The 15,195-nt window shown below is 40.8% G+C and overlaps 1 protein-coding gene across 1 annotated transcript; it reads left to right on the forward strand.

Annotated features, from left to right (window-relative positions):
- The first annotated feature begins 657 nt into the window (after positions 1-657).
- Positions 658-9,371, forward strand: LOC119797002. Its single transcript, XM_038305827.1, has 8 exons — positions 658-662; positions 775-835; positions 2,334-2,444; positions 2,518-2,717; positions 2,801-3,053; positions 8,801-8,944; positions 9,027-9,106; positions 9,182-9,371. The coding sequence occupies exons 1-8, from the start codon at positions 658-660 to the stop codon at positions 9,369-9,371; spliced, it is 1,044 nt and encodes a 347-aa protein (XP_038161755.1).
- The last annotated feature ends 5,824 nt before the right edge of the window (positions 9,372-15,195 follow it).

Here is a 15,195-nt window from a genome sequence, read left to right on the forward strand (position 1 = left end):
TACCTTTTGTGACAACTGCTAATTGACCTGACCTCCTCAGCAGATAGAAATTAACATTACAGTTTGTATAGAAACAGCCATCTTTATTTTTTCATAAACTAAAAACTATCTCTCTGGTGTATTTTTGTTTAAAATATATATATTATATATGTATAGCTTGTTCTACATTCACAGAGAGTATTCACTATGGGTCCAGATATTAAAATATAATCTGTTTCTCTGACAAACCTAAAAGTAGCAGTTCTTTGGAAAGCCCTGTATGTGTTAAATACACATAGAAGCCATACAAGTGGCTTTAGGTGAATCTGCCTATATTTGGCAAGGTTGCTTAAGAGACCCTTTAAATAATAAATCAGTAATAGTGTACCACTTATGCAATGATCTTCTTTATTAACTGAAATACAGTCTTTGCGTATTTTATATTTCTACTTTTATTTATTATTTTTTTTTCATAAAATGGGCCATAGCCTTGGACACCACTTCTTGTTTTTAATTGTGTTTACATTTAAACACATGTTTAAGGCTTCCATGTTTTACTGATAAGCTCCTTTTTTTCCCAGCAGTTTGTTTTCTTTTGAACCGAGGCCTGGTGTATCTAAAACTGATCTTATTTAACTACTAATTTGGCTTTTTGTCAAGACAACAACAACAGCAAAAATGAGGTAAGTAACATGCTACTGTTACTTTTTACAGATTGAAACTTTTAAATGTATTTTTTCTAATGGTAAAGTCTTCATGCATCTTCTGCTGTTTTTTTTGTTTTTTAATTTGCAGAAAAAGTCATGCAAACCGGGATGAACTCTACTTAACCCTACAGGGAGTTGATATTTCTAAGGTAACAATTATCTGTTCAGACAGACTGCATAATTGTGGGTGTTTTAAATGATAATATGAATTGAAATTAGGGCTGCAACAACGAATCGATAAAATCGATAAAAATCGACTTTTAAAAGCGTTGGCAACGAATTTAATCATCGATTAGTTGTGTCGCGCGATTAATGCGTCATCCGCCGCCTCCGTCATCCGGGGGAAGAAAAAAAAATATGGCAGAGCGAATCGGCGCCGCAGTTGCAGTGTTGCCAACTCAGCGACTTTTCAGATACCTCCAGCGACTATTTTTCAAAAAAGCGACTAGCGACAAATCTGGCGACTTTTTACGGTGTCACTGGCGGCTTTTGCATGCCGTGGGGCGCCTCCCCCATCCCAACCCCTTTCTCCCTCTCCCACAGAAATCCCTCTCAGTGCTGCAGTCAGAGCCGCAGGATTTTAATGAGGAGTTTACCCTCAGCGTCCAGACTGCAAATGAAGCGTGCATGCGCCGGGATTGACGGCGCAAATTGATCACAATAATTAAAATAGCCTGCGCTTTGTAAAGTGAAAAAAGTCGTAACATGCAACTTTTGTAAAAACAAATGAACATGGCACGGAAGCACCACTGTTATGACGCAGCTCCTGAAAAGAAAACACGTTGGAGCCTTCAATGGCAGTGAAGAGAGCTGATCAGCAGGATGAGTAACCATGTTTGTTTCGTTTTAAAGTGGGGAAACGTAACGTTAGTTTCTCAGGTAGCTCATCTGATGCTTTCCTTACCGTGTTAGTAGGTTACAGACAGTGATAAGGTTGGCTACTTATTTTACTTTTAATTTCATTTGAATTAGCTTAAGCAGTGTTTATATTTACTTTATAAATAAATTAACTTGCAAATTATGAGGGCAAGGCTTTTAAAGTTTAAATCTTCTGGCAAAGATAAAGAAGATCCTGCAATTTATGGAAGTAAAGCAGAATAAAATCCAGCAAGATCAGTAATATGTCAATTAATTATATGCCACATTCCTATTTAAATATCTGTCTTTGGAGGATGTGTTTTTTAGCACCCCTAGTTCTCTCATTTTTATTCCAAATACAATTTATAATTTGAATCACAGGGCTATTTTTATCTCTATGGTTAAGTATTTTCTCAAGCAGCAACTTTAACTGCTGATGTACAGCTACATTTCTCATGTAAGTTTGCGTAGTTTTAACACAAACATTTATTTTTCAGATTGCACCAGTACAGTTAATGAGCAACCTGTACTTGTGTGCTTGTTTGTTCTGTCTAAAATGTTTATTTTGGAATAAAGAGGTTAATATAAAAAATATTTTTTGTCCGATTCATCGATTAATCGAAAAAATAATCGGCCGATTCATCGATTTTTAAAATAATCGTTAGTTGCAGCCCTAATTGAAATGCTGTCATTCCACTGAACTATTGGGGAATTATAACACTTCTTGCATCTGTTCTTTATTTTGTTTGAGTTTTTCTGATTTCAGATTGATTTTCTTTCCTGTTGCAGGTTAATGGTGCCTATAGCAACACCATGGGGCACATGGAGATTAGCTACTGGCAGGCCCTTATTAAAGAGAGCATCCATCTGGTGGACAGTGAAATTGCCTATGTGGAGCAGGTACCTGTGTTTGCAGTGAAACCATCAGAACACAAAGTGAACTCTCTTGTGAGGTTGTCGATTTTGCCCTCAGATGAAAGAGATGATAGAGCACTGCATCCATGAGAGGACGGTGTACAGCCAGCACATGGGTCACTGTGTGGCTCTCTACTTGGGCTCAGCCAGCCTGAACCACGACCAGGTCTTTGTCCAGCTGAAGAAAGAGGAGAGTCTGGCATTCAAAAACAGGGAGGTGATGAAGAAGCAGGCTGTTGTCATCCTCAACAAACTAAGGTCAGATATTTGGAGATGAAAGTTGAATTAATTGGACTGACACAAAAAGAAAATAAACAATGACTTCTGTCTCCCTGCTGAAGCTCTCTGAGGACAATCCGCTATAGGCTAAAAAAAGATTTTCAAGACAAGCTCGAAGCCTTAAAAGTCACCACCAGATGCATCACATTTGAGATGACAACCCAATGCTCTGGCTTGACTGCTGGCCCACTCAAACCAACCCATGTGAGCTATGAGCAGTGGCTGTCTCGGTGTCAACACATGAAGATGATGGCTGATAAACTTGTGAGGGACTCAACAAATTGCAGAGAAAAGCTGCAGTTACTCCTGCTCAATGTAAGACTGCACTAGATCTGTAGTTGTTGATAAGAGCACCACATTACTGCCAGGAAGCTTCCTTAAAAAGTCTTGCTTTTGAAGTTGGAAAAAAAGCTTCTGCAGTTCTGGCTAAACCTATTTTAGTGCTGGATATCCAAAAAGTATGTTTTCTCCCTGCTTTTTTTCCTTTCATAGTCATATCTCACTGCATGAAAAGTGAGATTTTCGTCCCCGTAAACTCCCGCAGATCTCCCTGATTTTCGTCAGTTTCCGACAATTTGCAACCCGCGCTTGTCCGCATTTGTCGTGCCACAAATTGTCGGAAACGGACTCTGACGTATGTGGAGAGCGATCAGCTGTACGTTTGCTGCATATGAATGCAGCAAACTCGCGCGGCTGGCCAGGTCTGGCTTGAATAACCTACTCAGTATTGGCTGAAACCAATATTCTCAAACAAGTGAAATCGCTCGTGATTGGCAGCAAAACCACACGTGGCCACGCCAGGCTTTAATTTTCTTACTGAGTATTGGACGGAACCACTTCTTTTTAAACAAGTAAAGTCGCTTGTGATTGGTTGGCATATACAGGTGCTGGTCATAAAATTAGAATATCATGAAAAAGTAGATTGATTTCAGTAATTCCATTTAAAAAGTGAAACTTGTATATTATATTCATACATTACATACAAACTCATATATTTCAGATGTTTATTTTGTTTAATTTTGATGATTACAAATGACAACAAATGAAAATCTCAAATTCATCATATCAGAAAATTAGAATATTGTGAAAAGGTTCAAAATTGATGGCCCCTGGTGCCACACTCTAATCAGCTAATTAACTCAAACCACCTGCAAAAGCCTTTAAATTGTCTTTCAGTCTAGTTCTATAGGCTACACAATCATGGGGAAGACTGCTGACTTGACAGTTGTCCAAAAGACGACCATCGACACCTTGCACAAGGAGGGCAAGACACAAAAGGTCATCGCTAAAGAGGCTGGCTGTTCACAGAGCTCAGTGTCCAAGCACATTAATAGAGAGGCGAAGGGAAGGAAAAGATGTGGTCGAAAAAAGTGTACAAGCAAGAGAGATAACCGCACCCTGGAGAGGATTGTGAAACAAAACCCCTTCAAAAATGTGGGGGAGATTCACAAAGAGTGGACTGCAGCTGGAGTGAGTGCTTCAAGAACCACCACACACAGACGTATGAAAGACATGGGTTTCTGCTGTCGCATTCCTTGTGTCAAGCCACTCTTGAACCACAGACAGCGTCAGAAGCGTCTTGCCTGGGCTAAAGAGAAACAGGACTGGACTGCTGGTGAGTGGTCCAAAGTCATGTTCTCTGATGAAAGTAAATTTTGCATTTCCTTTGGAAATTAAGGTCCCAGAGTCTGGAGGAAAAGAAGAGAGGCACTTCATCCACGTTGCTTGAAGTCCAGTGTAAAGTTTCCACAGTCAGTGATGGTTTGGGGTGCCATGTCATCTGCTGGTGTTGGTCCATTGTGTTTTCTGAGGTCCAGGGTCAACGCAGCCACATACCAGGAAGTTTTAGAGCACTTCATGCTTCCTGCAGCTGACCAACTTTTTTGAGATGCAGATTTCATTTTCCAACAGGACTTGGCACCTGCACACAGTGCCAAAGCTACCAGTACCTGGTTGAAGGACCATGGTATCCCTGTTCTTAATTGGCCAGCAAACTCTCCTGACCTTAACCCCATAGAAAATCTATGGGGTATTGTGAAGAAGAAGATGCAATACACCAGACCCAACAATTCAGAAGAGCTAAAAGCCACTATTAGAGCAACCTGGGCTATCATAACACCTGAGCAGTGCCACAGACTGATCGACTCCATGCCACGCCGCATTGCTGCAGTAATACAGGCCAAAGGAGGCCCAACTAAATACTGAGTGCTGTACATGCTCATACTTTTCATGTTCATACTTTTCAGTTGGCCAACATTTCTATAAATCCTTTGTTTTTATTGGTCTTCAGTAATATTCTAATTTTCTGATATGATGAATTTGAGATTTTCATTTGTTGTCATTTGTAATCATCAAAATTAAACAAAATAAACATCTGAAATATATGAGTTTGTATGTAATGTATGAATATAATATACAAGTTTCACTTTTTAAATGGAATTACTGAAATCAATCTATTTTTTCATGATATTCTAATTTTATGACCAGCACCTGTATATTTACATATAAATTTACATATATATATATATATATATATATATTTATGAATATATATTTATTCATTCATATATTTATTCATTCATATATTTATTTATTCATATGCTGTGTATTTATGTTATCCTACACTACTACACAATTATTAGGCTACCATCAAGGACATGAATGGATTTATACAGGAAATGAACATTTGCCAGGAAGCTGTTTATGCAAAGAAAGAGCTTTATTAAAACACACACAACTATATACAACGCGTATTCAAACACATGCGTATCTAAAAATTCCAAGTCCATGAACGGTCCGTTTGCTTCCTCGGGGTTGGAGGTAACTGGCAGCATTCCCTCCGAGGCAGGTCCGATGTGCAGACGCCTACTGTGCGTGGCCCTGTACTTCGGCATCGCTTCTAACCGGGACTGCAGCTTAACACAGAGTTCAGTGAGATCCGGCCTACGAAATGGCACCGACCGTACAATCCATCCAGAGACACCGCCGACGCCGCCATCTTCTTCGTCGGACAAGAGGTTGACGGTGGCGGACTTCCAGAGTTCCACTTCCTCATCTGCTAGCACACTCTGCCTTGCTTTCAGCAGCTGAAAAAAAAACAATGAATCAGCGCACTGCGTATTGACACAACACATCTATCAATGCACCTGAAAAATAGGCACCAAATAAAGTCTTACCCTCTTTCTTCTAGTCCGACTCCGAGCAGAATGCTTGGCAGCCTCCGCACGCAACGTGTTGGCTGGCTGCATGTATCTGAAGCTCCTGCGTACCGTCTCAAAATACGTCTTACAGGCAGCTGGAAAACAATTAAATGAGAGTGGTATGAATAAAAAAATCAAACGCAAGTCACAGTAACAAGGAAGGAGAAAACATTAAAACAAGTCACTTACACACAATGTCGTCTTTATCAACATCGTGCAAATCTGGACTTGCTGATATGGCTCCGAGCAAATAGGAGGTCTGTGAAAACAAAATGTACAGCTATGATCGGTATCTATCCGTATCCATTTCCCTTTACCGCAGAATGAAAGCATATTCTTTTACTCTTACCCTTGCTCCGGTTCATAGCGCCTGCAATTAGTCTCCGAGTTGTTAAGACGGTGTACTGCTTCCTGTGAATCACAAAAAATACACTTTAATAAAGCTTGTTCTTGCAAGGCTACTATTAGCCGTAGCTTTAGGCTAGGCTGCTATTAGCCGTAGCTTTAGGCTAGGCTGCTTTTAGCTTAGCAGGCAGTAATCGAACATATATTTACCGCTAGCATCTCTTCTTTGAGTTTGTCTTGTTCGACTGCAGAGTCGCCATCGCGCCCAAGAGGAGTTTTACCCCGAAATCCCACATACTCCGCTCCAGACCGCCTGCACAAAGCAAAGCATACTTCCTTCGCTGTGGCTCCAGACCGCTCCGCTCTGAGTTTCTTGGAGACCGTAGAGAGCATGCGCGAGATGAACCAGGGTTTCCGCGGATCATTAAAAATAATTACAATTCATTCATTTTTTTTTAATCAAGGCCTTAATTGGCACTAAAATTATTTAAATATGTTTATCGAAGTATTTATAATTCTTTAATAAAAAATGCTTATAAAAACAATTTCGTCAGATATATTATATCGCTATTAATTTGCGTGGAACTGATCATAAAGCCATTTGTTCGGAAAGGAAGCTCCAGGCAGAGAAAAAGTTAGAGGATATATATATACGTATATATGTGTGTGTGTGTGTGTGTGTGTGTGTTTACATACATACAGGAGTCATGGCACTGTGCTTACAGCTCCTTCATATTTCATGTACACTACTAACTTGTGTACATGGTTCTTGTTGATGGTATTAAAATAATTTCTAATAGCATTAAAATAGCATTAAATTAGTCACTCATTCCTGTATGAACCCTGTGAGCGCTTAATTTAATATGACATGTTAAAAAAATCCCACCATCATCCAGCATATGTTCAGTTTCTGCCCAAATTTATATATATATATATTTTTTTGTAGATTTTTGTAACGGGGATAAGGATAATTGAACTGCTTTTTTTGAATGAACTTGTTCTCTACTCCCAAACTTAGCATCTCTTTTCATTCCTGTAATAAGAAGTTTCTTTTGAATGGATTTGATTAAAGTTTAAGTCCTTTGGTATAAAATAAATATTTTGATGGAGATGAGAAATCTGCCTCCTCGTTGGTGAATAACCAATAGTTTGGATCCAATCATTTAAATAAACGGTGTTAGTTTTTTTTTTAATAGGCCTATATAAGAATTGTGCTATAATTTCTAGTCACCGATCTGTTGCTGCTATATTTTAATTTGACGAACCGGAATTTGTCAATGTTCTTTTTCCTGTTTGGTGCGATTGCAATTGCGGATCTTGGCCTTGCCGGACCTTATGACCACAGTGTACCAATCTTCTGATGGCTACTTCCAACAGCATAATGCGCCATGTTATAAAGTGAATCATCTCAGACTCATTTCTTGAAACTTTTCCACTTAAGTAATTGTGAATTGAGCATATTGACAGACAACATTTTATTTTTTCTCTTAAATGCAAATTTTACTGCTCTAAATGTATTGCTCTGTCAGCTAAAGATCTGTTTTGGTCTCTATACTTTAATTAAATAAATCAATTCAAGCTAAAATGTAAGAGGCTATACTGAGCCTGATCTCTTTGTATCAGAGATTTTCTTACCTTTTAGAAAAATGTCACTTGGGGTAAAACTCCCTATGCAACCCTGATTTGCATTTGTATAGCTCACAGCATTTTCATTTACATGTTAAAGCCTCCCCTAGAATTCCATGGGGGGGGAGGCATGGGGGGAACACTGCCTAAGAAAGTCCACATCAATTTCTGACAATTTACGGGAGTTTTCGGCGAAGCCTGCAAATTGCCGTAAACTGCCGCTAACCTGAAGTTCCACGACAATCTACAGTGCTGCATATTGACGAAAATCCCACTTTTCATGCAGTGTCTGGTATTTGTTTCCGCTCTTCATTCTGTCAAAGTTTTCAGCACAATGTTGTTGAGTAGAGCTGAAGGTGTGGAATCTTAAGGCTATCCTCTTCTCTCCTCCTCTCTTTTTTATCCATGTCAGCAAAACGAGCCCACAGCATGATGATGCAATCACCTTACTTGACACTTGGAATTCTTGATTCTTCTAACTGTACCTCCTGTCACTGAGTCCAGGGATCTCCTTTTGTTCTCCTCTAAAAAACATTGTTAAAAAGGCCCTGTCATTGTGGGAAGCTGCTTTTTCAGACAGTTTTTAGTCAAGTGTGAAGGCACGCACCCCCTCAGTCCATGCTAATGTACTGGTGCTCCAGTGAGTGAACCAAAAAGTACTTTGGAATAACCTGTGGCTATCCTTCTTTTGATATCTCCAGCTGAACGGTTCCAGTGAGTGCCAGCACTGCAGGACCGGCGAATAACTCAGGAGGAAGATCCATGACCTGACCGTGATCAGTGATAGACTGATTATGGAGAAACATCGGGTCAGTGTGCTGAACATTTTCACACAATCTCACACCATCTGACATTTGTTTGTACAATCATTGATTTTTCTGCAACCTCCAGATCAAGCTTGAGATTGCAGAACTGACCAAAGATGTTCAAAGATTGGACAGTAATATTAAGAGCTTTGAAGTCAAGCTGCATTACACCTATCACCTTCTGAACATCTACAACCAAAGACCGGGATTGGAGCTCTGCCTGGATCAGGTAGGAGCTACAGCCTTGGTTTTGTTTTGTCTTCACAGCTCACCCTTCCTCTGCTTATAAATAACACTCCCCTTCTCTTCAGCCTCACGCCTGTTTAATTCGGGAGAGACGGGAACTGACAAAAATGATTAATGGTGTTAAATCAGAGCTGAAGCGTTCCCAGTAAGTTCCCTCTTAATTAGCACTCTGTGGCCCATCACTGTACTTATTTAGCCCCTCCATTGCCACCCCGAACAGGCAGAACCTTGATAAAGCACACCAACGTCTGACCTTTGTGGAGGACAAACTGGCTAGAAATGCTCAACTCATTGAGGTAGCTCAGAGGTGCCGGAACATCCACCAGAGCTTCAGGCAGGCTGTCAACTCAGCTGTGGTTCTGAGTAACAAACCCAGCCTTCAGGCAGTCGAGGATAGCTCCTGCCCTTAGGCTGACCTGCACATCTTTTACAACTTCAGAGCTGCCAATAAAATGCATATCAGTTTCAAATTGTTTTCTTTTAGTGTCCATAATGTTTTGTTTCAGGAAGGTCTAATTTGAAAGCCTGCTTTTGCCACTCATGAAAAAAAAAAAAATTATATCTAATAATTAGGACTCAGCTATCTCATAATTATGTGAAATTATAATTATTAAATTATAAATATATATATACCTCATTGATTAATTAATTTAAAATGAAAATAATGAGACTGGCAGGAACGGGCTTTTATAATGTTTCGATTTCAAACCAGTGAGGGGTTCTTACATATCATTTTTTTCTCTTCCATTCATTTCTGCATTAGTCATGTGTAACCAATGTGAGCAATATTTTGTTATATTACCTGGGAAACAGCAGAGAAACTGCAGTAAATAAATGTATAATTAAGATTCGGCACAGTAATTGAATAAATGATGAAAGTTTTGAGCTATAAACCATCAAAAAGATGAACTACATAGAAAAAAAGCCAAAATAATATCTATTATTATTTTATGTATATTTTATTATATTATTATTTTCCACCATTTTGTTTTCAATTATTGTTTTTCCTGCAAAAAAACATTTTTTTTTTTAAAGGTTTAACCCGATATAAATATTAGCAGAGAGGCCTTTGCCAAGTGTCCTCTGTTTGTTCCTGGATAAACACGTCAGATCTATTGTAGCAACGGCCCATAGCAACGGGCAGTGTTGTGCCTGAACGCGTTCATTGAACGAAAGTTCATGAACTCGTTCATATTTTGGGAGAACGTGAACTGAACGTACTGCATTCTTGCCTGATGAACGTTATTGTGAACTCGTTCATTCTGGTGTCTGTGAACGGCACGCTCTCTCAGTTCAGCTCCGTTCAATAGGTTGCCAGATTTCTATAGAGTCCTCCAGGCGAAACCCCGGCTAAATCAAACCGTAAACAGGCCTTAATATGTAGCGGGAAAAACACCCAATCTGGCAACACCAGCTACCAGTGTCGTAGCCTACAGCCGCGTGCGTCATCTAAACAAAATGCCGCGTGGAAGCCACAGCAGCGTGGAGGCGACAAAGCAGCAGTATGATCACTTAAAACAGTTTTATGACCAGGTGGTCGGTGAGGATGATGGCAACAAGTTTGCCCGCCGGCTTTCAGTAAAAAAATCTGCACTTCAGTAACCTTAAATTCCTACCTCAGCCTGGTCCCTCAGTTTGTGTTAGTAAAATCTTCTTGAGCGGAGGTCTTCAACAGGGGATCCGCGACCCCTAGGGGGTCTACGGAGGTACTGCATGAGGGTCTACATGGTTAGTTGATATTTTTATATTCCGCCCCTGCAATTTTTCCCCCCACTAATTGAAATGTCTTTAAATACTCATTAACATGAAATCAACACACTGTAGTAAACAGATAAATGGAGACAAAAGATGTCTTTCAGTCATCAATGCACACATTCAGCGACACACAGGAGCTCTTTCAAGCTGGGCACCGTTTCCTTCACAACAACCAGGAATCAGAATCAGAAAAACTTTAATAATCCCAGGGAGAAATTAATGTCTTTACATTACTCCATCTGTAATAGAGTGACTATAGGACACAATTTCATACAATATATATAGTTAGGGGGTCCCCGCTCCATCTCGCCATCAGTTTGGGGGTCCTTGGTCTGGAAAACATAGAAGACCCCTGTTCTTGAGGGTTTTACTATCCATGTAACTTGTTTGTTAAACCTGCCTGGTATAATTTTCCAGGATTCCAGTATTCATTTTTAGTATGTATTGAAATGGAATTTCAAATGGAAAAAATTATTAAAATAAAAAAAAACATTTGCACCTTAAAGACTACTTTCCTATTTTTCTTTTAATAATTACTCATAAAAAAGACCATTCAAGCAGCACATTTTTCCTGATGTTTTTGAGAATATACTGTAGGGGTGAAAGCTGCAGCTGCTACTAGTGTGAAGTGAATGGACAGCAACAAAGCGTTAAAGCAACAATGGGGAAATCTGTCCCCTCAATGCTAATGTAAACCCTGGTTGGATAAGGATTCAAAACTGGATATGAAGATAAAATCTGACGCACAGTTTCAGAGTTACAACTGATAAAATAACTGCTGTCTGTGGTTCTACAGTAGGCTATGGTGTAATTGAGCAATATATGAAAAAAAAAAAAAGAACTATGAACTAGTTCATTTTTTGGTTTTGAATTATGAACTATGAACTGAACTAGTTCATTTTAAAATGTGTGAACTGAACTTTGAACTAGTTCACGTAGAAAGAGAACTTTCCCAACACTGGCAACGGGCCCCTGGAGACAGCGGCCGAGTGAAGGTATGAACTGTCTCGTGGTTGATGCATATCGATTCAGATTGGCTCTAAAAATTCATTTTCACTAAAATTATCACACAGTATCTTTGAAATAACTATTTTGGTAATGAAACATGTTGCAGTGTAGAGCAATCTATATTGAATGCATCTAATTGAAGACTATTGAGTCCCACTTGAATAAATGCCACCACCCCTTAGTACTGCACTTATATAACTTTATTTAGAAGGTCAAGGATCACTTAAATGTTACGTTAACTTGGCTACCAGATTGCAGTGCAAAAACCTTTTTTTTTTGTCTGTAAAGTAACAGCCTTGTTTTATTTACTTTTTCTGCTGTCAAAAAATTTAGAAATTGCCAGAGTTTAAAACTAGATGAAAAGTTAACCGAATATTTCTTATTCTCTTAATAAGATTTATCATCTCCTCTCAAATCTGTTATTGCAAAAAAGAAAATTAGGGTTGTCAAATTACAATTTACACTGCTCAACAAAAAGGAAACATCTAATCAACATCTAATCAACAGAATAATATTTCAATTAAATCCACTTTCCGTCCATTTGAGACGCAACACTGACTGATCAGTTTCACATGCTGTTGTGCAAATGGAATAGGCAACAGGTGGAAATTATTGGCAATTAGAAAGACCCACATATAAAAAAGGTTCTGTAGGTGGGGACCACAGACCACTTCTCAGTACCCATGTTTTCTGGCTGATGATTTGGTCACATTTTAATGTTGGTTTTGATTTAACACTGGTGATAGCACGAAACGAACTCTACAACCAACACAAGTGGCTCAGGTAGTGCAGTTCATCCAGGAAGCAACATCAATGCAAGCTGTGGCAAGGTTTGCTCTGTCTATCAGTGTAGTGTCTAGAGGCTGGAGGCGCTAGAAGGAGACAGGCCAGTACACCAAGAGACATGGTGGAAGCTGTAGGAGGGCAACAATCTAGCAACAGGACCGCTACCTCTCCCTTTGTGTAAGGAGGAACAGGAGGAGCACTGCCAGAATTCTGCAAAATGACTTCCAGAAGTACACACGAGTGCATTGTCTGCACAAATGGTGAGAACCCGACTCCATGAGGATGGTACGAGGGCCCGATGTCCAAAGATGGGGGTTGTGCTCACAGCCCAATACCATGCAAGATGCTTGGCATTTGAAAGGGAAGGCTGGCAAATGAAGCTCTAGCGGAAGTTCAATTGAAGAAACTCTGACTTACCTCCATCAATCAGAAGCTGATCCGTCTCCGTAGCGAGCCAATGAGCTTCGAACTACTCCACCATGAAGCCCAATCAGCGTCCTGCTTCCACTTTATAAAATCCTTTCAAATCTCACCCCAGCCGCTATCCTGCAATCGCAATGTCGGATTTCGATTCAGACGACAATTCAATTTTCCCTGCTCGGAGAAGCTCCTGTCTAGCCACTCACATCTCCTTCTTCCACGTGTATATTGCCAGGCTCCGACCTAGACTCTGCTCAACTGTCGCAACTAGCCTCCCTCCTACCTCCTCGTGATTCATCTCCATCCCCCTCGCCTTCCGCTCTGCAATCTGCTCCGATCCCTGGACGCAAAAGACATGCAAGTCCTCCGCTCCCCTCGCCAGGCGCAGGGGGCCTCCCAGATCTGTCCCAGCAGCAGTCACCGCTACGCCCGCTCCTTCTCATCGTTTCTATGCAGCCTTGGACCTTCTTCAGCTTCCTAATTCATAGCAGCTCCCCCGTCTAGTGCTTCTGGCGTTTAACAGCTCTCAGCCTCCCTCCGCTCCACCGGACTCTCTCACTCAATCCGTTTGATGCTGTCCGCACGCTCCAACTTGGAAATCCCTGCACTGCCACGTCATCCCTGCCGCTGTCTGCTCAGACGGACCTCCCTCTCCCCTCATTCACATTAGGGAACGCCCGCCGGGCCAGCCTTAGGTAAGACATATTCAACCATGTTTTCATTCATAATTTTCTATCTATTTGAGTTCGCTCTTTATGCTTCGTCTGCCTCTATTCAGGCATACCTTATATTAACATGCATGCTAATATTTCCACTAGCCTCGTTCTAAATTATTCAGGGGAAATAATTTAATTTAGTCTCTCTTATTCTTCCCTCCCCTGAAGTCGATCAGCAGGTCGCATCAGCAGGTGAAGTCACAGTTTTCTTAAATCATCCGATCTCCGTCTCCAGAGATCTTTCTATTGGCCAATTTTGGCCGCATTCAGCATCTATCGCGATTACTCAGAGCTTCTGCAGGAGGCTCATCCAAATCAGTCTGTCCCCGCCGTGCACGCTTCATATATATCGTACCTCAGTCTTAGCAGCCCGTCATCTTACCACCCCTTATTATTACTTCTGATTATCGTTCTGTCTTCTTCATCATCTAGCGTAAAAAAAAAAAAAGATTACTGACGTTTTCCATCAGTCATTTCTAAACGCCAATTGCGCTCCTTGCTAGGTCATCTAATTTGCTATGTGCTTATTTCTCAAGGCCGCTCTTTCATTTCCCAGTTGCTTGATCCAGCAATTTCCGTCCCTCCTCCTTGGTCAGATTACTCTGAACGTAGGCTGCCGTTCGGATCTCCTGGTCCAGACTGCTTCTAAATTGGAACGGAAATCTTTTCTTTTCTACGTCGACATTATCTATCTCTTGACATGCTCCAAAATTTTACGGATGCTGCGTCCGTAGGCTTTGGGGGTTCTTCAGGACAGGTGGTTCGCGGGTTCATGGCCTTTTATTCACACCCAATCATCTGCTCGTGTGAGGTCTACCCTTAGCTATAGCTTGCCATCGTGGGGCTTTTGGGAAGGAATCGCGTCCGCCCACTGCGATAACATCGTAGTAGTTGAAGCCACTAATAAGGTCACTCCTCCTCCCAGTCTCTCATGCCCTTCATCAGAAACATCACCTGGCAGCAGTCACTAACATTTCGTCATCTCAGCGCGTCATGTTTCAGGCATTCTAAGCACTTTCATTTCGCCCAAGGGTTACCCTACGTCCTCTCATGGTTCCTTCATCACCTCAGGATACTCTTAGAATCAGTTGGCCTTCCCTCTAGTAGGTAATCTGGGCATTCGTTCCGGACTGAGCAGCTGCATCACAGCTACTCGCGGGGTTTTTGAAGCTCCCCTCAGCTCTGGGCCGATGGTTCATCAGCCTATACCTCATTCATCCGCCCAGAACTCTCATCAATTCCAGCAGCTCAGCGCTCTCTCTGCCTCTAGGTAACTCTATTACAAATACTGGTGGTGGTTCAAACTCATTCTCATAATTTTCTGACCTAATCACGACCATCCTCTAACTCATTTTTCTTCTCCCACTCCTATCAGTTATCTTCATTATTCCCTGCTTCATGCAGTCTTCCATGCTGTCTCCTTGCTATATTCATGCTGTCTTCATTCTAGCTCGCATCCATGCAATCTCACCTTTATGTCAGGCATTTACATGCATTCTCTTGTGTGTCACGTCACGTCTGGTCTGTGTCTCGTCATGCATCCTTTACG

This window comes from Cyprinodon tularosa, unplaced genomic scaffold (assembly GCF_016077235.1).
Source record: "Cyprinodon tularosa strain WSP-4 unplaced genomic scaffold, ASM1607723v1 ctg567, whole genome shotgun sequence".
Classification (NCBI taxonomy): domain Eukaryota; kingdom Metazoa; phylum Chordata; class Actinopteri; order Cyprinodontiformes; family Cyprinodontidae; genus Cyprinodon; species Cyprinodon tularosa.